This window comes from Astyanax mexicanus, chromosome 22, assembly GCF_023375975.1.
Source record: "Astyanax mexicanus isolate ESR-SI-001 chromosome 22, AstMex3_surface, whole genome shotgun sequence".
Taxonomy (NCBI): domain Eukaryota; kingdom Metazoa; phylum Chordata; class Actinopteri; order Characiformes; family Acestrorhamphidae; genus Astyanax; species Astyanax mexicanus.
Window position 1 is genome coordinate 222,789 of NC_064429.1, and position 24,520 is coordinate 247,308.

Here is a 24,520-nt window from a genome sequence, read left to right on the forward strand (position 1 = left end):
GCAAAGCTAAAAAGAAAAGAAAAAAGAAAAGAAAGCCTGCAAGGTTGAAAAGAAAAGAAATAGCTTGCAAAGCTGCGAAAAAAGAAAAAGAAAGCTTGCAAAGCTGAAAAGAAAGAATAAATAAACACATAAAAGAAGAAAGCCTGCGAGGCTAAAAAGAAAAAAAATAAAATAAAAGAAAGCTTGCAAAGCTGAAAAGAAAGAATAAATAAACACATAAAAGAAGAAAGCCTGCAAGGCTGAAAAGGGAAAAAGAAAAGGAAGAAAAGAAAACAAAATAAGAGAACAGAAAATAAAAGAAAGCTTGCCAGGCAAGAAAGAAAAGATAAGGGAAAGCCTGCAAGGCTGAGGAGAAAAGAAAATAATTTAATTTTCTTGAATTTCTGTTACTATTTCTGTCTTTATTTTATTTCAAACAGAGGCATTATTTAGTTAGCTTTGTTGCGCCGAAAGGGCATTCTCTTGTTTATTTTCCCCTTTTTCTTTGATGCACACATAATTACAGTAAAACCCTTTTCGTTATATCTCCGCACTTGGCTCCTCCCACACCCCTACCATGACATCCTGGACATCATTGCGCAACACACTTTCTCCATTCGTAGACTGTCCAGCGTTGTTCAAATCTGTGAATAGAGCACATTACATATGAGTCGCTAATCTTAAAGACAAAAGACAAATTGAAATATAGAGTATGCAGAAATGTATGTACCTGTATCTAACAGTATGCAGCTGTCTTTCTGCTTGAAGATGGTTCCCTGTTGCAACGTTTACCAAGCAACACCTCCGGACTGCTCGTTAAGTTCGGCTTAAAGGCTCTCCTGTATCCGCTGTTGTTGGTTATATCCTGTAGTTGAGGATTTTTTGGCTGTTTGTACAAATCGTTGAATCCGGGTGGCGTGATGCTTTCCACTAAGCGTTTTAGACCTGAAATAGAAATAATATAAGTAACTATCAAGCAACAAACAACACAAATTAGAAACTTTGAAAAATTTGAAAATTAGAAATACTTACCAAGAGGGTCCACATGCGCCGATGTGTTCACAGACTCTGTGGAAATGTAAGAAATGTTTCTAGTGAATGTCTAGATCTAAACAAAACGAATAAAAAGACATATATAATTTATACACACATACCCTCACAAAGTTGAGATAAACCTTAAGCAAGAATACATTTGTAACACTTTTAAATGACAAACAACAGAATGTATGTAAAACTTTGATGTAAAAGTCATGCTTACCAAGAAAGCTTGCGTCCATCGTGGTTTTTTCAGGCTAGCGTCTGAATGGGTACCTCCAACAGAGTTGTGAGCCATCTATATACAAGACCACATAGACCACTCCTACCGCGATTAACATATTTAAAACATTTAGCCTGTGATTGGTGTAGCTTTTGAAACGTAACTACCATGTAAATAGGTTTAGTAGATGTTGGATTATGTGTTGATACAGATTCTTAAAATTGTTAAACTGAAAATTAGATTTATTATTTTTATTCACAGGTTTAGAATTTATACTTTACATTAAACATGTGTCTTACTTTTAATGTGTTTAGGTAAAAGTGTGTTTTACACAAATAACAATCCAAACATTTAACATCAACCACATTTAAAACATAACAAGCTGAAAATGTAGACCTTAAAAAAACATCTTAATGTGGACAGACTAAAACTAAAAGGATTCCATACATTTACTTTACATTTAAAACATAATGTTCCGAAATGTACGCCTTAAAGACATCTCAAAATGAACAGACTAAACGTAAAAGACTGCTTTACATTTAGCCTACATTTAAAACATAAGATCCTGAAATGTATGCCTTAAAGGCCTCTGAGTGTTCTCTCAAATGAAAAGAATCAAAGTAAAGTCTGACTTTCCATTTAGCATACATTTAAACCATGTGTGCCTAAAATGTAGACCTTAAAGACATCTCAAAATTAAAAGACAAAAAGAGTAAAAGACCAGCGTAGATTGGTTAGGTGGTAAATGCGACCACACAATAGCTTTAAAAAACATTTAACAGTCCGATCATTTACAATGATTTAATTGACACCCATAATATAAAACATATATTTTAAATGTCTTCAAATTAAACAAAGCTTAAAGTCTCACACACCAAACCACAAGATCTGATACATAGTAGACAGCATGGCTACAGCATTGTTTTTTTGCATACAATTAACACTGAGGGGGACTCTTACCAAACAACTGTGAGATAATTTACATAGTGTTGGATGATGTTTGTTTAGGGGTGCCTGTGTAGGTCGTAAAACAAGTTGTAAAACATCCGTGTGGGTGTGAGGTGACGTCTGTGGCAGAAGACAAGGGTGGGGGTGCTGGGGGTAAAAAACATGTCAGCCTGTCTATCAGACATGTCCCAAGCCATGTCAGTCAGCAAGCCATAAAGTAAACCATATGTAGCCAGGTGGTGAATTGAGTATACACCTATAAAATGTGTGTCTGTAACTTTAAGAAACACAATCAGAAGTGTTGTCGCCCTGAGAGAGGAAAGGGAGGAGCTAAGAGCATGGTAGAGAAGGAGGCTCAAGCTGCAGTGAATGGTGGTGCTCCATTTTAGGATCCATCCAGAGCCATCCTAATGAAATAAGAGGTAAAAATCAGGAAATACTGAACAATATAAGGTTTAGTTGGCCTATAACAGAGGTAGATGCCTATTTTGTCTTTCTAAACATGTATTTTGAATGAATCACAACCAGATGCGGGCAGATGGCATTGTTTCTGTGGGGTAGTGTGCTCCTCGTGGTCAAGCCTTGTATTTTTCTGGGTTACAGAAGCTGTTTATCCAAGTTCTCTTAAAGAAATGCTCAAATCTTGTTGAGTAAAGCTGAGTAAATCGAGGTGAGCTTAAAAACAAATAAAAAAGAGCTCTGTTAATGGTATTAATGTTATTTATCTATTTTCTGTAATTAGTGCCACTACCAAATACTGTGCTGTGTTCTAAGTTAGGGGTTTACAGTGTATTAATTTTATTTTTATTGTTTTAAATACAACTAAATCAGAATAAAATACCCGAAAAAGTTCTTTTGTCATTTGGTGTGCGTCCTTTCCCCGGTGACGCATAAATCAAAAGATCATAAATCAAGCCATCAATCAGGGGTCATAAATCAAATTGTGACAACAAGTGTATGGTAAGTATTACTATCGTCTCATCAGTTGGGCTCACTCTGCACTCACTTCTGGTCACCCGGGTGTCACACCTACTCTACAGTTAATCTCAGCTCGGTATTGGTTGGAAACCACGAGAGCTGACGTACACGCGTTCGTTGTGTCTTGCTCCGTCTGTGCACAATGTAGAACACCTAAAACCCTTCCAGCCGGTAAGCTGGTTCCTTTACCTGTACCTGAAAGACTGGTCTCATATTGCAGTAGATTTTGTTATGGATTTACCTGAATCCATGGGCTACACCACAGTACTTACTGATGTCGGGCTGTCAAGTTTATCCCTTTTCCTGCTCTACGTACTGCTTTGCAAACAGCACAGGCTATCTATGCTCACATTTTTAGGCATTTTGGTATTCCTGAAGATATTCTCTCTGATCGGGATCCCCAGTTTACATCTAGCAACGGCCAGTGCGAGCGTGATTGGGGAAATTTCTTAGATTATACTGCCACAAACACGTCTCAGTTCCTGGTCTACACAGAAATAGCACAGCACTCTCTCATTAACACTCCTTTCAGTGCATTCTGGGTTACCAACCTCCGTTAGCTTCGTGGACAGCCGTGTCCTCTGAGGTTCCTGCAGTGGACGACTGGATGAAATGGAGTGAGCAGGTGTGGAAGGAGACCCACCAGCAGGTTTCGGAGGTGTTGCGCCACTACAAGGAGCGGTCTGACGAGGCAGTACTCCTCAATACCAACCCAGGGATCGGGTCTGGCTATCTACTCGGGACTTGAGGTTTGAGGGAGAGTGCAGGAAGTTATTGCCCAAATAACCTGGTCCTTTTAAAGTATTGTCTAAGTCACGTATAAAACTGAATCTGAACTTCCAGCTCAGTATAGAGTGTGTGGTGTGCTACTGTCACGTCTGTTGCTGTAGGCGCTTACTTTCCTCTCACACTTAACTCCAACGGAGGTTCTCAGCCAGACAACTACAATACCCAGAATGAACCACCCGCTGACATCACTCACACACCTGTTCCGCGTATTGCCTGGTTTCGCCCACATTACAAAGCGTCTATTCCTGTGATTGTTTTCTCTTGTATGACCTTGCTTTTTGTTTTCTGACCTCGATTTTTGCCTTTGCCCTCTCTGTGGATTCTTCGTGTATTACTTGGACTGTTTATCGTTTCTGTTTTTGGATTTTCTCTGATACTGCCTGCTTCGTGTATGACCACTGAACTGCCTCACTATCCTGTTATGGTCTTTGCATCCAGGTACCTGTTTACTGGTGTTATTTTCTTACTGCTATTATCTCTGTTATTACCCTGTGGGTTTTTAATAAAATCCTTAACTGGTTCTGCGAGTGTCTGTATTCTGTACCCCATAATGACAAAGTATTAAATGGTCCTCCCGAAAAAGCCAATGTGGTTGTGATACGAAATCTGAGAGATCTGGGTCAATATAAATGAAGTCTGTTGATACGTATGGAAGTTGATTGCTAAGCACATTTTACTATTGATGATCACTTCTATTTTTTTAAATGAGGAGTAAAGATTGTACCTTTACTGTCAAAGCAGATGAAGATAATGGAAAGTAAAATATGTTAATGAGGAGTTACGTTTTTTAAGTTTAACTGAACATAAACCGTTTATTTTTGAGAATAATATTGATCCTGAGGAACACCTCTATGATGAATGTAAAGTCTGAATATTATTCAGAAAAGGTCTTTGAAAATGTAATTTGTTAAAATGTCATCTCAATAGTATAAGTCTGTATGCTAATTTTGTAGAAATTAAAGGGTATTTAGAATCACTTAAATATAAATTTCAAGTGATTGCTGTAAGTGAACCTTGGATAACACAGGAAAAGGGTGCTGATTTTGTGTTAGAAAGTTATGATATTTTTTGGGTAAATAGGATAAACCAAATTGGTGATGGAGTTGCTTTTTTTGTACAAAATGATCTACGATGTAGGGTAATTGATACTAAAATTACTGATGAAGTGATAGAATGTTTAACAATTGAAATACAGACTGCCAAATTTAAGAGCTCTAGTATGGATCAGTTTATGAATACCATAGTTGATATCTTTGAAACAATTGTGATAAAAAAGGTTTTTGTTTGTGGAGACTTTAATATTGATTTGTTGAAGTGGAATGAACAAACCAACAAACGACTTTTGAAATACAATGTTTAGTTTTGGTCTAAGGCCACTTATTAACAAACCTTCTAGGATAACCAAAGAAAGTGCCACACTTCTTGATAATATTTTTACTAATGTGCATGGTCCAGCAAAAAGTGACTTATTTTTAAGTGACATTAGTGATCATTTACCTATATTTGTGATTTTACATAGTTTAAAGGTTAAATCTTCTGTTGGTGTAAGTGAGTCTACCTGTAAATTAATAAGAATAAGGACTCAAGAAAGAATTGAGGCTTTAAAGATGGAGTTAGCATATTGCAATTGGAATGAGGTGTATGTTGAGGATCCTACACAGGCCTATGATGCATTTCTGTTTACATACTTTGTAAGGGCTGGCTCCAGGGCTAGGCATCCTTCGACCACCAGAGGGGGACAACGGGCATCTTCTGGTAGCAATCAGGCCTAATCAGTAACACCTGTGGCCTGCTTTTAAAAGAGGGAGGAACACAAACCAGCAGTTGCTGTGTCTTTGTGTGTGTGAGTAGCCAAGTGGCTGCTATACTTTCGAGCTCTTGAGTCCCTGAGATATCATCTTTCTTTCTGTCCTTTTTTCTTTCCTCTCAACAAAGAGAAAAAAGTAAAAATAAATATTCAATAAAAAAGAAATATTCATAGATAAACAAATAATTTAACTGTAGAAGGAAGGCTGTGCCTTCCTTTCCTTTTCTGTTTTCCCATTTTTGCTTTTCAGTTTCCTTATTTTGTTGGAGGAGCCATTTTATTTTGTTTAACTATTTCAACCTACTCCTGGGAAAGCCAGCTTCCTCCTGGCATCCTTTGTTCTCTTTTTCCCGCCAAAATCCCCACATTAGGTGTTGGCTTTTCCTTAGTTTTCTACATCTTTTCTGGACCCACCTCTTCTGAGATCATCCCTTTTATATCTCCCCATACCTGGGGTCTGTCTAGACCCCATACCTCGTGATCTCCCTACGTCGCTCGATGATCTTATCAATCTAACCCTACGGTTGGATAACTGACTTAGAGAGCGACGTAGGCACTGGGAGTCCAGCAGCACCCATAGCTCCCAGAAGGTGACTGTTGTTCCAGCACAGCTCTCAACTTCAGGGGATTTCATGAACACAGGTGTCCAACCCATGCAGCTGGGTCACACTCGCCTGTCAAGGCAGGAACATGAGGCCCGCATGCGTGAGTCAGGGCATCTGCGTCCAACAAACGGGCATGTCCTTCAGTAAAAAGGGGGTCACTGAAGGACGTACCCGTGAGTCTGGGGTGTTCCTCCATACAACCCTGTTTGACTCTGCCTTAGCCAGGACCCTAAGACTACCCCTGGGCTTGCTGGACAATCCTTTGCCCATCTCTGCTATTGATGGACTGTCCCTTGAACCCGGGGTAGTCACACATCAAACTCGACCACTCTCACTGCAGATCGGACAGCACATTGAGCAGTTCACTTTGTATTTGATCAATGCTCCCGATCTGCAGCTGGTGTTAGGATTCACCTGTATACAGCGTCATAACCCACATCTGGACTGGTCCACCAGGTCTGTATTATCCTGGGGACCCATGTGCCAAGCCTCTTGCCTTCAAATCAACTCGAGAAAGGAGGGACAGACCCCTAGGGAAGGAAGGGCCTGAACTTTCTCAAGTCCCACAAGAGTATTCGGACCTGTGGGAGGTCTTCAGTAAGAGGAAGGCCCAGATCCTGCCCCCACACCGGCCCTATGACATTGCCATTAAATTTCAACCCGTGGTCGGTTGTTCTCTCTTTCTGGGACTGAGTGCAAGGCAATGGAGGATTACATAAAAGAGGCCTTGGCACTTGGGTTTATCAGACCATCCACATCTCCAGCAGGGGCTGGCTTCTTTGTTGGGAAGAAGGATGGGGGCCTACGCCCCTGAATTGACTATCGTGAGTTAAATAAAATCACTGTCAAGAATCGCTTCCCCCTGCCCCTCATGACCTCAGCCGTCGAAGCACTACAATAAGCCAGCAATTTCACTAAACTGGACTTGCGTAGTGCTTACAATCTGGTGTGTGTCAAGGAAGGTGATGAGTAGAAGACGGCTTTTATCACCCCATCAGGCCCTTACGAATACCTGGTTATGCCTTTTGGGCTCATGAATGCCCCAGCTGTCTTCCAGCGCTTTATCAATGAGGTCTTGAGGGAGGCACTTGACCGCTACATGTTTGTCTATTTGGATGGCATTCTTATTTACAGTAAGAATCTAGACGTACATGTAGGCCATGTCCGGCAGGTTCTCCAGCTCCTCCTGGAGAATCATCTGTTTTTGAAGCTGGAGAAATCTGTGTTCCAGGCTCAGTCTATGTCCTTTTTGGGCTTTGTGGTCTCCCACAATCAGCTGAGCATGGACTGTGGCAGATTGGCCCCGCCCTACATCTCTGCTGTTGGTCCAGCGCTTCCTGGGATTCGCTAATTTCTTCCAGAGGTTTTGTGTGGAACTTCAGCTCTGTGGCAGCTCCACTGTTTGCCCTTACATGGAAGACAGCAGGCCGCATTCAGTGGATTAAAAGTGCCCAGAAAGTATTTAATGAGATCAAGCGTCACCTCACCACAGCCCAAGTTCTCCAGCTTCCCAATGCATAGTTGCCCTTTGTGATTTAGGTTGGTGCCTCTGAGGTAGGTGTGGGGGCAGTCCTGTTACAGCGTTTTGGACCTGCTCAGAAGCTGCAACCCTGTGCTTAACACAACTACGATGTGGGATACTGTGAGATGCTGGCTGTTAAGCTCGCTTTGGAGGAGTGGAGACACTGGCTGGAGGGGGCCAAACATTCTTTCCTGGTCTGGACGGATCATAAGAACTTGGCTTACATCCAACAGGCCAAGCGTCTTAACCCCGTCAGGCCAGGTGGGCACTTTTCTTCACCTGTTTCAATTTCATCCTGTCGTATCGACCGGGCTCTAAGAATAATAAGCCTGATGCCCTCTCCCACCAGTAAGAACCTGCCTCTCAGGAACACCAACCAACTACCATCCTCCTAGAGGCATGTATCATAGCCCCTATACAGTAGAAAATGCTGTACGAGGAGCATTACAGCATGAACCAGACCCAGGTGGTGGACCCCCTGGAAAGCTGTACAACCAGAAGGCAGGTCATGTAGTGGGGGCATGCCTCCCCTTTTGTTGCACATTCGGGGGTGACCCGCACCCTAGAGTTCCTCCAGAGGCGGTTCTGGTGGCCTCACATGAACCAGGATGTGCGGGCCTATATAGCTGCCTGTGCCACATGTGCCCAGTGTAAACTAGGCCAGCTGGGCTCCTGCATCCCTTGGCTATACCCTCGCGTCCATGGTCCCACATTTCGCTGGACTTCATCACAGGGTTGCCCGTCTCCCGTGGCAACTCTGTGATACTGGTTATGGTAGACCGCTTCCCCAAAGCCAGTCGGTTTGTAGCATTGCCAAAGCTGCCATCGGCCAAGAAGACAGCAGAACTACTTCTCCAGCATGTGGTTCGCATTCATGGGCTACCCACGGATGTGGTTTTAGACCGAGCACCCCAATTTACCAGCCGGTTCTGGGGAGCCTTTTGCCGGCTCATTGGGGCAGGCGCCAGTCTCTCCTCTGGTTTTCACCCACAGTCTAATGGCCAGACTGAGCGGGTGAACCAGGATATTGAGTGCAGCCTTCAGTGTTTGGCCTCCTCCAGACCTTCCTCCTGGTCTGACCACCTTATATGGGCAGAGTTCACCCATAACACACTATAGCATTAATCTTTGGGTATGTCTCCATTTGAGTGCCAGTTTGGCTATGCTCCATCCATGTTTTCTGACCAGGAGGAACAAACAACGGTGCAATCAGCAGCCCTGGTCATTGGCTCAGTGGTTTAACACCTGGTGCTAATTGAGATGTTGAAATATTTTGAATTGGGTGCCAGTAATTAAATTAATTTAATGAGATAAATTAATAAATAAATTAATTAATTAATAACACAAGACATCTCATGCCACAACTCAAGAGGTGGCATGTTATTTAGTAAAATATTTTGTGTACCTTTTATTTAGCAATTATCTATTTTAATCAGTTCTTTCTAGTAAGAAATCCTCTTCCCTCTGCTGAGTGCGGAATTTACGACGGTGGGGGAAGAGTTCCTTCTTACCCCACAGAATTTGAGCCTGCAATGTTGAAAATGGTATCCCAAGCTTAGAACATTTCTTTTAACTTCATGAATCTGATTTCTTAGTGCTTAGGCATTGCATGGAATTAAGTTATAAAAGCCATCTCATATACACAGTCCAGTCCTTGCCCTGGCGATGGTGCTGTTGGCAAAACCACAATTGTCCACAGTTCCAGATATTTAAACATTAACGGTCCTAAATCTAGGTTTACGACTGACAGCGTCTGAAGGAATGTCAAAAGATTTAAAGTGTTTACCCTAAACTTGCATTTAGGGCTCTTTAGTGAGGCTGAGTGAAGAAATAGTCAGGAAATGTCATTTTGAAATGTATGGTTGCTTGGCTAGAGATTAGAGCATCCTGGAGGTGATTGTGAAGTTAGAAAATTCCTTTTAGACCATAAGTTGGGGGGTAGTGTGTGTGTGTGTGTGTGTGTTTGTGTGTGTGTGTGTGTGTGTGTGTGTGTGTGTGTGTGTGTGTGTGTCCAAGTGGTGAAGGAAATCTCTGTATGATCCACTACACCCTCATTCTGCTCGGGTCAACGTGTCTAGCTTTCAGCCAAGGACCTCCCCCTCCGGGTTGAATCTCGGAAACTTGCACCCTGGTACATTGGACCATTCAAGGTTCTCCGCGAAAATCAACCCAATTTCCTATTGTGTAGCGCTGCCCCCCACTATGTGCATCAACCCCACATTCCACGTTTCCCGTCTGAAGCCCTTACTGCGTGTCCGGCGGGTTCGTGGTAGCACCCAGTACTTGGTGGACTGGGAGGATTAAGGCCCTGAGGAGCGGTCTTGGGTCCCTGCACGGCACATTCTGGAACCCACGCTCATACGGGCCTTTAGACGTGATCGTGCTGCGGGGTTGGGAATGTCTAGTGCCGTTCCTCAGGGAGGGGGTCCTGTAAGGGCTGGCTCCAGGGCTAGGCATCCTCCGGCCACCAGAGGGGGGCAACGGGCATCTTCTGGTAGCAATCAGGCCTAATCAGTAACACCTGTGGCCTGCTTTTAAAAGCGAGAGGAACACAGACCAGCAGTTGCTGTGTCTTTGTGTGTGTAAGTGTGTGAGTAGCCAAGTGGCTGCTATACATTTGAGCTCTCCCTGAGATATCATCTTTCTTTCTGTCCTTTTTTCTTTCCTCTCAACAAAGAGAAAAAAAAGTAAAAGAAAAAGTAAAAAGAAATATTAATAGATAAACAAATAATTTTACTGTGGAAGGAGGGCTGTGCCTTCCTTTCCTTTTCTGTTTTCCCATTTTTGCTTTTCAGTTTCCTTATTTTGTTCCTTATTTTCTCCTAAAAGTGTTGGCTTTTCCTTAGTTTTCTACATCTTTTCTGGACCCACCTCTTCTGAGATCATCCCTTTTATATCTCCCCATACCTGCTTTGCTAGACGAGTGGTAAAGCGCTCGTCTAACAACAAACCCCAGTTTATATTTTGTCCAACACAATCTGCTCTCAGTCTTGTCTACTCTGCTCCTATCAACTACATTCATTAGGTAGCTCACCCAGTTAGGAGGTTGGGTTGTGAATTAAAAGATCTGGGTTCGATTCCCTTTCTGTGTGAGCCCTAACAGAAAGACACAGCCTGATATGGACCCAGCAGAGCAGCTTGACTTGGAGCAGATTAAAGTTGCTCTAACCAGCCAGGGGGCTGCCATTGGCAGACATGAGCAGGCCCTGCAGCAATTAAGAACCAGTGAAAGTGAGAAAGTATAAACTGTGAAAGAACACACTGACTTCTATTATAAGAAGACAGAAAATAGAATATTATAATAAATTATTAGAGGACAGTAAAAATAGACTTGATTCAAAAAAGACTTGAAAAGTAATTATTTAAATTATTCTAAATAGACAGCAAATCGGAATACCCAATTTGTTTTCGAAATGGTTCCGGGCATACAGTGAACAGTTCAAAAAACATTGCCGAGGAGTTTAACAATCATTTCGTTAATTGTTCACCAGCTCACCAACACCACCGACCAGTTATTAGACCAGCTTACAGAGTAGATATACAACCAAACACAGCGCTGACTGCACAAAGAATCCAAACACAGCAGTCCAGGGGCCTCATGTACTAAGACTTGCGTGGACTTCCTACTAAAATGTTCCGTACGCACAAAAAATCTGCATTTATCAAACCGGTTTGTAGGCAGAATCCCACGTACTTTCTCTTAGTACATCACAATCAACTTGAAATCAAGCGCAAATGCACGAAAACATCACACTAGAGGTCTGCGCGGGACTGTTTTTTTAAACCCGCTCCCGCCCGCTCCCGCGTCTTTTTGTCCCGCTCCCGCCCGCTCCCGCAAAAAAATCACTTCTTTTAATCCCGCTCCCGCCCGCCACATACACATTCCCGCCGCTCCCGTCCCGCAGTCCTAATATGAATTGAATTAATTACATTTAGTGCTTCAAATTTACATATGTATTTATTAAAACAGCAATTCAGTTCGCAGTCCAAACACATGCCATCAGGTGCATCAAGAATCCTAGAAGTGGATTAGAAGTGGATCTATATTATATAAAATAATAAATGTAAAAATATATAAAATTAAATTCAATTAGTTTAATTAATATTTGTATTATTATTATTAATAATAATAATAATAATAATAACAATAATAACAATAACAATAACAATGTTATTGTTATTGTTATTATTGTTATTATTATTATTATTATTATTTTGCACCAGTATAGTAAATGTCGTCCTTTAAATTACACACCCCCCTCCCCCCCCCCCCCCTCCTCTGCACACGCCTGCTGGAGATGCTGAAAATGTGTGTGTGTGTGTCCATCCTCCGAGAGATTTTTCTTGTGTTTTTTTGTTGCTTGCATGGGAATCATAGCGTGATTATTATAATTTTCTTAACTATTTATCAATTTGCGGGAGCGGGACCACATGTTAATGTGGTCCCGCTCCCGCATGGCCTGTATTGATTAAATTACCGCTCCCGCCAATAACAATGCAGTTTTGTCCCGCGCCGCAACATATTCTGACGGGTCCCGCGGGTCCCGCGGGACTCCCGCGGGAGTGCAGACCTCTACATCACACCTGCCACGACTCCTCCCTCATTTACGCAGAGTATAATGTTAGCATAATAATGATAATAATAATTTATTATTATTATTATTAGTAGTAATAATATATATGTGAAGCATATAATTACCCATGTTTTAAACTGTATTATTCTAAGATGGATAATAAATGCTTTCATTTAAATGCTTCAAATTAGTTGCTTACCAAGAAGCCACACGTCACGCACACGTCTGCTTGTTCTTATCCTCTTCTGCTCTTGGAAATCTAAAACATCATCATGGGCCAAAAAAACATAATGGTCACGGAAAATGCGCCCTCAATGAATTCGGCCATTAGCAATATTTTCCAATAATGTTGCCAACTCCAACAACTCCAGCATACTTTTATGCATATAATCTAGGCTAAGTGGAAACACGATTATATTGAACGATTATTTCTGCAAACCAATGAAATTGTCTGTTTAATTGACTTTATTTTACCCAATAATGCTTACTACAATGTGTGCATAAAGGATATCTTATTAGTTGTCATTTCAATGCATCGCCACTAAGTGTCGCCAAATGACAAAAACACAATATATATACGCACAAAAAAAAGGCGTACGCCCGAAACAAAAGTGCCGTGGGGGAACGCACTTTCTCACGTTCAAGTCAAATTTAGTACATCTGACCGTGAGCGTGAAATATGGCGTACGCAATGTTTTTGTGCGTACGCACCCTTAGTACATGAGGCCCCTGGTCTCCCAGCTCATTGGAAAGGGAATGTCCTTGAGTTAGATTCCATGTTGATAGATCTAGTTTTGTTTAGTTAAGTGTGTTCAAAATGGGCCCTAGATAAAAGCAGTCCAGCGGGTCACAGCAGTCATGCGGCCGCCTGAGGTGCACTATTTTCGGCTATAGAAAAGCCATGTTTACCGGTCCATATCTCTGGCTGTGTACAAGATACAGACTAAACCCTTATGTCCTTGGATAGCTCTTGACATGCTCTACAAAACGTTCTATTGACGTTTTGCAATTTGATATTGTCCTATGAAGATACAGAGCTTTGAATATATTTGTTAGAGTGCAGTGTGTCCACAGTGAAGAACTTAAGCCTGCTGGGGATCTTAGAGTCAGAGGGCCTTCATTTGGAAGACAATAGCATTATTCTAACTAACCCTAATATTTACAGTTCTATCTACATATTTATTTAAATTTACAGTTCAGATTTTTGCTGCAGGGACTACAGCCATACTAAATCTAACCCCTCCCCAGCAAAAGACTTCCTGTTGACGCCGTAATCAAACAGGAGCTCCTCTTGAACTTTAATATTGCGTATGGCAGTGAAGAGGATTACGTCTTTGCCATCTACACTATACAACCGTGGTCGTAAATTTGCCTTCTTGGAGGAGTGGTTAATTAGACGGTTAAATGTGTACATTCCTGGATGGCACAGACACTCTTCCTCGTGAGCATCAATACAACGGGCTACCTGTCCAGAATTGTAAAAGAACATGTACCCACTCTCTTGCTCTGCTGTTGCTGCATGGGTCACTAAGCCCTCCTGTCTAGACACCACTTTACCGTGGTAGTCACACACGACTTCCCCCCAGGCAAAAGGCCTTGTAACTACCACTCCCCTACCCTCCCCCTCTATCTCTGCCACTGAGAGTCCCTTCCACCTCTGCGTCCTGCAAAACTTCTGTAGCACAGCACTGTTCATCGCAACGTCAATGCCCCCAGATGGCTTCCACTGCTGGACGATGGATGCAGCATCTGAAATGTTTGAAGACCACCCTTGCTTCTCAATCCAGGCCTTGACTCTGGATTCAGAGGGCAGTCTACGGGCAAAGTGCTCTGTAAAGAACGCAAAAAAACAAAAAAAGAAATTAGTCAGTAGGTTCAGACATAACAAATATGATGTGCATTCCAGGTAGTAATTAGAGTTTAGACTAAGACTAGGCTAAGAGATTAATTCTTAAAGACCTAGAACATGCTGCACCCGAAGCTCGAGCTGTTCACTACGCCAGCGATCATAGCAGTAACATTCGTACTGCCCAGCCAGGGATACCCGCTTAGACCGCTTGGGTGGCACCCCGTCCAACGTCACTGGATATGACCGGAGCAACTTGTCATATGCAGCTTGGTCGGTCAAGTATGCCGCGGAACCCGTGGGTGTGTGGTCGCTCTGGTCACTACTGCAAGTAGAGGAAATGAGAGAAATGGTGAGTACAGAAAAAAAATACAAATAGTTGAAATGTAACCATGCCAGACCATCCTAGTGACAACATGAACAAATACTTACTCTGAATCACCCCGCAGGCTCCTCAGGATCAGGCACGCATCTACCCCTGAGCTTATCTCCTTCATCCGGTAGTGCTTCTCTGCCGTGGCCGTCGAGTGGTGAGGTAGCCCGCCACCTTGGACTTTTCAGCATCGGGCATGTCCTTCGTGGCTGTCTCATACGCCCGTCTGGCCATCTGGCTGGTCACCTTCGGCACCTGATACCTGAAAAAGACAATATATTCCTTAGTACTCATACATTATTTCCATTATATAATATAAAAACTGAAGTAAGGAAAGAAGAGTATTGCAGAGCTTGAGTTCATTTAGTTCAACTTACTTCTTGTGCAGCCGCTCCAGGTCATTGGAGGCGTTGTGGATGGTTCTGCCAGTGGAGGAGATGAAGAACCTCTCATCTGACTCATCGTCATCATCAACGCGCTTCCTCTTCCTTCCCAGCATGACTGGGCGCACCTCAGTGAAGTAGAGATCGAACCACTGTGAAAAGAAACACAAAAACAAAACAACATGCAATTAAAATCTAGCATTATCACAACACATATCTAAAACCTAATGCCATTTATAACACGACTAAACAAAGTCTAAAGGTGGCCACCTGAGTGGCAGCAGTCTTGTGCTCCTTTACTGCTACCGCAACGAAAGCAGGACGAGTGTCATCTCTCCTTCGGCTGATCCATTCTGTGACCTACAGCACACAAACAAGTGATTCATTAGTTAAACTGAGTGAATCATTCAAATACTGAAATACAAATACAAGACAAAAATAAGACTGATAACTAGGTTAGAACTTAGTCATGTGCTCGACAACTCCAGGCCGCTGGCCCTGCTCCAGAATCACAATGGCCTCTAGGTAATAGAGGACCAGCTGCATCTCTGTCAGGGTCAACTGATGGCCTGGAGAGCACTCTCCCGCATGCAGCTTCCCGATGACAGCCAGGAAGTCTTTCTTTGCAGCATCCAACACAGTCATGGCCTCCTTCTGAGAGAGAACACCCTCCTGGAGTGTATCGAATCTGTGAAAATAAAGTAGGGTGTTGTTAATAACCTATTATCAATAAATTTACTGTTAAAATTATATCGTGTGTCCAGTCTGTCATTATAATATTCAATAAAGATACTGACCTCTTCCTGGTCGTCTCCTTGCTGACTTGTTTTGACGAGGCCTTCTGGATGTTCTCCAGGAACGCCATGTAGTTGTTGCAGTCCACGTGCAGAACCCTGTCCGTGAAGCACAGGTCAGTGCTGCCCGCGTGGAACTTCAAGAACCTTAAGGAAGATAAGAAGAAAGGAAAAATCAGTCCCTATGATTCAAGAGAGTATAGTTAACTGAGGGGGCTGCTTAGCCAGCGCTAGTCCGGAGAGTATAGTTAACTGAAGGGGCTGCTTAGCCAGTGCTAGTCCGGAGAGTATAGTTAACTGAGGGGGCTGCTTAGCCAGCGCTAGTCCAGAGAGTATAGTTAACTGAGGGGGCTGCTTAGCCAGCGCTAGTCCAGAGAGTATAGTTAACTGAAGGGGCTGCTTAGCCAGCGCTAGTCCAGAGAGTATAGTTAACTGAAGGGGCTGCTTAGCCAGCGCTAGTCCAAAGAGTATAGTTAAATGAGGGGGCTGCTTAGCCAGCGCTAGTCCAGAGAGTATAGTTAACTGAAGGGGCTGCTTAGCCAGCGCTAGTCCAGAGAGTATAGTTAACTGAAGGGGCTGCTTAGCCAGCGCTAGTCCAGAGAGTATAGTTAACTGAAGGGGCTGCTTAGCCAGCGCTAGTCCAAAGAGTATAGTTAACTGAGGGGGCTGCTTAGCCAGCGCTAGTCCGGAGAGTATAGTTTTTTTTTTTTTTTTTTTTTTTGGCCCAACCACCACCCCCCCTCTTCGGAGGACAATTAATACTTTATTTTTATTTATTTATTTTATTTATTATTATTATTATTATTATTATTATTATTATTATTATTATTATTATTTATTTATTTTATTTAATTTTTTTTTTATTATTTTTTATATATATATATATTTTGTGTGGATATAGTTGTGGGAGTTCAGGGTTGGAAGGATCGGAGTGTGAGGTACAGGAGGGGGGTACAGTTTGCGAAGGCTGCTCTGCTCCCTGCTCTGCTCCCTGCTCTGCTCCCTGCTCTGCTCTCTACTACTCTGGTCTGCTGCTGTGCTGGTTTGCTGCTGTGCTGCTCTGCTGCTGAGAGCTTGCTCTAATCTTCAGCTTCTACACTTTTCTCTGTTTTCTTCTCTTTTACTCTCTTCACACTTACTAATCCACTTTTAGTCTGCTTCCTCTTTGCTCTACACACCTATTAATCCACTCTCAGTCTACTTTTATAGACTTTTGCCTCAGGTTTGCTGGATTAGCTGTTTGCTGCTGCAGTTTGTTTGTGTAAGTTTCTAATTTCAACTGAAACAAGGTGAGTGCTTTTTTTTTCTCCATGGCTTCTGCTCAGGTTTACACCTGTTTAGAGTGTGGCATGTATAGCTTAGATCCCTTATCCACCGATACTGGTAACAATAGTGGTATTTGTACTAAGTGTGAGATAGTTAGCTCCTTGGTGGATAAGGTGAATAAGTTAGAGCTGCACGTCCGGGGTTTAATAAGGGATAGACAGCAGGATTCACTGTTAGCAGCCCCGGGTGTCTCAGGGAGAGTTAGTACCCCCTCGACTCCGGCCTTAGAGCCCTCACAGCGGGGCGAATGGGTAACGTCTCGGCGGCATAGTCGAAAGGCTAAGGCTAATGCTACCGCAAAGGCCACAGCCAGCCCACCTGAACACCACGCTCCCCCAGTTCACGTGTCAAACAGGTTTGCCCCGCTCAGTGAAGCACCAACTGAGGAGCCTGTTAAAGGTACTCTGGTGATAGGAGACTCTATCGTCCGACACGTGAAATTAGCTACTCCTTTAGGGGCACCAGCGGCAACAGTTACTTGTTTACCGGGAGCCAGAGCACCGGACATTAGTGGCAACCTTAGGTTAGGGAATAGGAGATATTCGAGGGTAGTAATTCATGTAGGGGCCAATGATATTCATCTGCGGCAGTCTGAAGTAACTAAGGCTAATATTAAAGAGGTGATTAAACAGGCCCAGACGCTGTCCGAGGAGGTAATCTGCTCTGGCCCCATCCCAATGAGGCGTGGTGATGAAGCTTACAGCAGGCTTTCTTCGCTGAACCGCTGGATGTCCAAGTGGTGTGCAGAAAATCATGTGGGCTTTATAGATAACTGGCTACACTTTGAGGGCAAGCCTGGTCTTTTAGGTAGGGATGGTGTCCACCCCACGCGGGAGGGTGCTGCCTTACTTTCATGCAGCATAGCTCATAGTCTTTTAGCTAGTCGGCAGAGCAGTGTTAGAAGCTGCTGACAATCCAGAGCCGGGACCAGGCCGCAGACAGAGAGGCTTAACCGACCGTCTGCGAGCTGCAAAGAGACGTTATCTAGATACCAATGTATTCAGACTGTGTCTGTCCCCCGAGTCAAACAAAAACATCAAAAAACTAAAACAGTAAATCTAAATAACTTAACTTATATTAAACAATCATATCCAGACTGTAGTACTAACATTTCAAGCCTAAAGATTGGTTTACTTAATATTAGATCTCTAAATTCAAAAGCAGTTCTGGTGAATGAAATGATAACTGATCAGAAATTCGATGTTCTGTGTCTGACAGAAACCTGGATTAGGCCAAATGAATATGTAGCATTAAATGAAGCCACCCCTGCAGGCTATAATTATATACACAATCCGAGATTGTCCGGTAGAGGAGGTGGGGTCTGCATACTTTTCCAAAGTACCTTAGTTAGCAATCAGAAACACTATGAAAATTTTACTTCTTTTGAGCTTCTTTACACCAGTATAATTAATCCAGTTACAAAAAAGAATGCATTTTCTTTAATTAACATCTACAGACCACCAGGGCCCTATTTAGAATTTTTAAAAGAATTTAGGGATTTTGTCACAGACTTAGCAGTAAGTAATGATAAAGTGATTATAGTTGGAGACTTCAACATTCATTTCGAAAAATTGGATGATCCATTAAAAAAGGCATTCACATCGATTTTAGACTCAGTTGGTATTATTCAAAATATAACAGGACCTACTCATTACTGTAATCATACTCTGGATTTAGTTTTGACCCTGGGTGTGAGCATAGATAACCCGAATATTCGTTCTCAAACCTCCGCAATTTCAGATCATTACCTTATTTCATTTAAATTACATCTTAGTCATAATATACGTACATCCCCTAGCTACTCTGTAAAACCTTCAATTACGCCTTTTACAGCCCAACAATTTACAGATAAGCTTCCAGACTTATCAACTCTAATGTACTCTCCTATAGACCCAGTAGAACTAGACAAACTAACCGAAGGTTTAGAAAATACCTTTCGCTCTACCTTAGATGTTGTAGCACCCCTTAAACACAAAATAGAGAGACAGAAAAAGCTCGCACCGTGGTACAATGATCAAACTCGTACCTTAAAGCAGTTAGTACGAAATTTAGAGCGTAAATATCGATCAACTAAACTGGAAGTGTTTCACTCTGCGTGGAAAGACAGTCTTGTTAAATATAGAAAAGAACTTAATAAAGCCCGCTCAGCATATCTGGCCTCACAGATCGAGATAAATAAAAATAATCCTAGAGTTCTCTTTAGTGTTATTTCCAAATTAACTAAAAACCAGGCAGGTACTGAACCTCAGATTCCAGCCATTTACACCAGCAACGATTTTATGGACTTCTTCAATAGTAAAATTGAAAACATTCGGGATAAAATTAAACAGATAAATATTACATCCTCTCTGTCATCTGGTCTGGCTGATCTAGAACAAAACTCTGTTACTGAAGTTAGGTTGGAAGTCTTTAACCCACTTCCACAGCTAGAACTAGAGAAAATTATCTCCTCTTCAAACAGCACAACCTGCACACTTGATGCTGTTCCCACAAAATTATTAAAACAGGTACTGCCAGATATAATTAAACCTCTGTTAATGATAGTAAACTCATCGCTCGCCCTGGGCCATGTACCCAAAGCCATTAAAACAGCTGTAATTAAACCTCTGATCAAGAAACCAAATCTTGATCCTAGTGTACTGTCTAACTATAGACCTATTTCAAACTTACCGTTTATTTCTAAGATTTTAGAAAAAGCTGTAGCCCAACAACTTTGCTCTTACCTGCAAAGAAACCAGATCTATGAAAAATTTCAATCTGGATTTAGGCCTTATCATAGCACTGAGACAGCTTTAGTTAGAATAACAAACGATCTACTTATAGCCGCCGACCAAGGCTGTGTTTCCTTACTCGTACTTCTCGATCTGAGCGCAGCCTTTGATACAATAGATCATACTATCCTTTTAGAAAGACTAGAGAACATGGTCGGTGTAACCGGAACTGCCTTAGCATGGTTTAAATCGTACTTAACCGATCGCTATCAGTTTGTGAGGATAAATGATATGTCTTCCAGTTATACCAAGGTAAGATATGGAATTCCACAAGGCTCTATATTAGGACCGTTATTATTTACATTATATATGCTCCCACTGGGCAAAGTTATTAGAAAACACAATGTGAATTTTCATTGTTATGCGGATGACACGCAGCTCTTCATATCAGCCAAACCTGATGACAGAGTGAGATTAAAGAAAATCGAGGATTGTGTAGAAGATGTAAAATCATGGATGTCGCACAACTTCCTCCTATTAAATAGTGATAAAACAGAAGTTCTCCTATTAGGCCCCAAAGCTGCTAGAAATAAATTATCAGACTTAATGCTAAATCTGGCTGACTTCTCAGCCACCCCTGGTTCAGCAGCTAAAAACCTTGGAGTTATTATAGATTCAGATCTAGCATTCGATAAACACATATCTAATGTTACTAGAACAGCTTTTCTACACCTCCGTAACATCGCCAAGCTAAGAAATGCCCTATCACTGCATGACGCAGAAAAATTAGTACATGCCTTTATTACCTCAAGGCTAGATTATTGTAATGCGCTACTGTCTGGATGTTCCGGCAGTAACTTAAATAAACTTCAGCTAGTTCAAAATGCTGCAGCCAGGGTCCTTACTAAAACTAGAAAATTTGACCATATTAGTCCAGTACTATCAGCACTGCACTGGCTTCCAGTCAAATTCCGCATAGACTATAAAATTCTCCTGTTAACGTATAAAGCCCTACACGGACTCGCTCCTGAGTATTTACAAGACCTCATCTCCTGTTATGAACCACCGCGATTACTCAGATCTCAGGGTGCTGGTTTATTAGTAGTGCCTAAAATTCAGAGGAGCTCTGCAGGAGGAAGAGCTTTCTCTTATAAAGCGCCTCAACTCTGGAATAATCTCCCCGAATATGTTCGGGACTCAGACACAGTCTCAATCTTTAAGTCTAGACTGAAAACTTACTTGTTTAGTTTAGCTTTTGGTAATTAATGTTTTTCCCTTTAGATAAGGCTGCAGATTCAGGGGTTCATGGACAGAGGAAATTGTGGTAAACTGAGATGCTGGTGCTGTTGTTCTCCCACTGCACACGGTCACTCAGGTTTGTGGACGGTGGAGTGGGTGGATGCTGGTGTTTCAGGGTGCCTCCATGTCTATGTTACCTTCTGGCTCTCTGCCTTTAGTTAGGCTGTTTTATTCAGTTCTGCCGGAGTCATTTGCCACACTCTGATAATGTTTTAATATTCTCAGTTTTGCATAAATCCAGTCAAAACTAATTCCATCTCTCTGCCTTCCTCCGAGTTACTGACTGCCCACCTGTCTGACCCGATACCGATGTTGGACCCTCAGGCTCTCGCGTCTCCTGTCCGGCCAGACTGATGGAAGTTTCTGAAGTCAGCTCTTCTCCACCACCACCACAGATCAGCTGCTCATCGACCATCTTACTCTCCACTACAGATTACATCCAAGCCATTAGTGGCGCTATTACACTCCTGAGTACATAAAACCTATATAGATGTATAAAAGACTTTTTAAATTTCTATTTAAAAGCCGTTTGACCAGTGGTAGGATGGTCCCCCCTTTAATGTGAGTCTTGGTCCTCCCAAGGTTTCTTCCTCCTCCTGCAGCTCTGAGGGAGTTTTTCCTTGCCTCCGCGCTCACTGGGGGTTCTGTATTCTGTATTTTCTATGTTTAATGTTTTGCCTGATTCTTTGTCCTGTAATCATGTTTCTGTAAAGCTGCTTTGTGCCAACACCTGTTGTAAAAAGCGCTATACAAATAAATTTGATTTGATTTGATTTGATACAAGAAGAAGAAAAAGAAAAGAGAAAAAAAAAACCAAACAAACAAACAAAAAAAAAATAATAATAATAATAATAATAATAATAAAATAAAATAAACATAAAATAAACAAACATACATATATACACATACTTACATATCTAACTATACATATGCTTATACATATACACACATACATAAATATACATACATATTAATACATACACATAAATACATACACACACAGGCACAGTTACTTCTATTCTATTGTTTTTTGCAAAAATATGTCATGTGTTACGGATTATGTCATGAAATGCCTACCACAATGGAGGCAAGAAACCGCCACCATGCCCCTGCGATCCAGAGGCAGATAGGGAAGAACCCAGTGGACCCAGACCATCCACAGCCCATTAGGAGCCCAGAAGACCCGCGGCCACACATCCCGATGGTAACCATGTGCACACCCCAGATGAGGACGGGGGAGACTCCAGACGAAGCCCCCATGGCAAAGAGCAAGAGTCCAGAGAGCCAAAGGAAGCGAGCAGCCCACCCCTCCGGCAGGCCAGCACCCCCTGCACGAGCCGAGCATGCGGCCCCCGAGATCCCAAGCACCCGGGAACAGCCCGACACCCGGCAGGCCCCCCCTCCCACGCCAAGGGGGCCCAAGCCACCCCCAGGCCACAGCCACCAAGGGGGCGGGCCAGAGACCACATTAGGGCATCCGGCCACGCACCCATGGACCCACGGACGCCCACCCCCCCAGGAACGGCAGTGACGATCGGCGGAGAGCAGCGTGGAGCGGTAGGGAGGGCAAAAACCCGCCCTACGCAACCATGTCCCACAGGTGTCCATGCTCAGTCAGCCCCAAACCCAGGACCAACTGTTCACGCACACATGCACATTCACACACCCGTCACACACACATCCGTCACACATACACCCGTCGCACACGTGCACATTCACTCACAGACCAGTCACACACACCAGTCACGCACACCAGTCGCACACACAGAACATACATAGACACCTAATGCGGGCATGCGGGCACCAGTACCGAGCCAGCGGCAACCTAGGGAAGCAGCCAGCCCGGCCCCGAACAACCACCCGACCCACACCCCAGGCAGGGTGCACGAAACCAGGGTGTGAGAAGACCTGACCCCCCTCCTTCCCCCACCCAGCATGTTGCAGTGATATGAATGTGTATAATGAGAAGAATGAATGAAAGCTACAGTGCTATTAAAATTGGAGGGACAGCTGTAATATGAGAACTGAATAACAGCACCCAACCACACTGCCCCCCCAAAGGCCCTCAATGTCTAAAATGCAAAAATAAAATTGAGGAGCAGGGAGCACCTGCCCCCCAAAACCCTATGTGTAATATGATGTGTGTAAGCTGTATGATGAGTTTGTATGTGTAATGCGATGTTAGACTGAGTAGGAGTCGGGGAAGGGCCAGGAAAGGACTGAGGGGCAGAGGACTACCCCCCGGAGGAAGAGAGCCAACTACTGCTGGCTCACTAGGCACCCAGTTCCATGCACCCAACCGCAGTACAGGGAAGGCAAGTCCAGGGTGTAGAGCGGCTACGGCCCCAGGACACCGCCGCTCTGCAAGACAGCGCCCCCATCCCCACACTGCAATACAACGTAAATACACACCCCACTCACATACAAAAGACAACAGATATTACACACACGCACACACACACGCACACACACACACACACACACAGACACACACAGACACATTTACACTCAACATCCCACTCTTTCTCATACACACACAATGGTCCTGAGCCCAGGACCAACCGGTCTTAAGTGGGAGACTGCCGCTTCCCCACCTGAGCGCCCCTACCTCCCCACAGGGAGGGCACCCAGAATCCCGGAATGCCAACCAGACACCCCAACACGGACCAAACCACCACCCCCCACGACGGCGCGCCCAAGAGAGGCATAGACCCTCCCCAGCGCAGGGAGGGACCCAAACAGGCGACAGACGCCCACGGGCACCAGGGCCCCGGACTCCGCACCCCGACCGCCACAGGGGAACCCAGTCAACCGGACAGGGCCAGCACCCACCACCACGGGCCCCCCAGACCCACACCCCAAGACCACAAGAGCATACATCCAGCCCCCCCCCACCAACAACCAGGGCCCGCACACAGAAATCACCAAGCGGCAGCCACCGTCCCCAGTCCAAGGGCCATCAGACACCCGAATCCCCCAATTCCCCCCCAGCCACCTGCCGGACGCACCAGGAGACACGACTACAGCCGCCCACCCCCATCATGTGATGGAGCTGATCAGTGGGAACCAGAGAGATTCAAATGTAGCCAATTGGTTTTTTGAGGTTGCAGACATTCTTTCCAGACTAATGTGGTCTAAAAGTAAATTTCTATAGTGATTTATGCATAAATCATTTTTTGATTTCCACTTCATGAGGATAGTTTTCTTAGCGATGCATAAGACAGTGAGAACTATGTGCAATATATTTGTTTCCATGTTTAGTTCACTTACATCACCTAAAATGCATAGTTTGGGTGAAGCTGGGATATTGCAATTAAACCAGGTAGAT

General features: G+C 43.4%; 1 protein-coding gene across 1 annotated transcript; it reads right to left on the bottom strand.

Annotated features, from left to right (window-relative positions):
* Positions 1-12,811: 12,811 nt before the first annotated feature.
* Positions 12,812-14,710, bottom strand: LOC125787050 (uncharacterized). The gene is made up of 3 exons (XM_049470830.1): positions 14,703-14,710; positions 14,420-14,631; positions 12,812-14,290 (listed from the first exon to the last, which is right to left on the bottom strand). The coding sequence occupies exons 1-3, from the start codon at positions 14,708-14,710 to the stop codon at positions 13,677-13,679; spliced, it is 834 nt and encodes a 277-aa protein (XP_049326787.1). The 3' UTR covers positions 12,812-13,676.
* Positions 14,711-24,520: the final 9,810 nt, after the last annotated feature.

Coding starts and splice junctions, on each gene's coding strand:
- LOC125787050 (XM_049470830.1), bottom strand. Junction 14,291..14,419: donor TCGGGTGCAGCATGTTCTAG/GTCTTTAAGAAT, acceptor CGTTCTTTACAG/AGCACTTTGCCCGTAGACTG.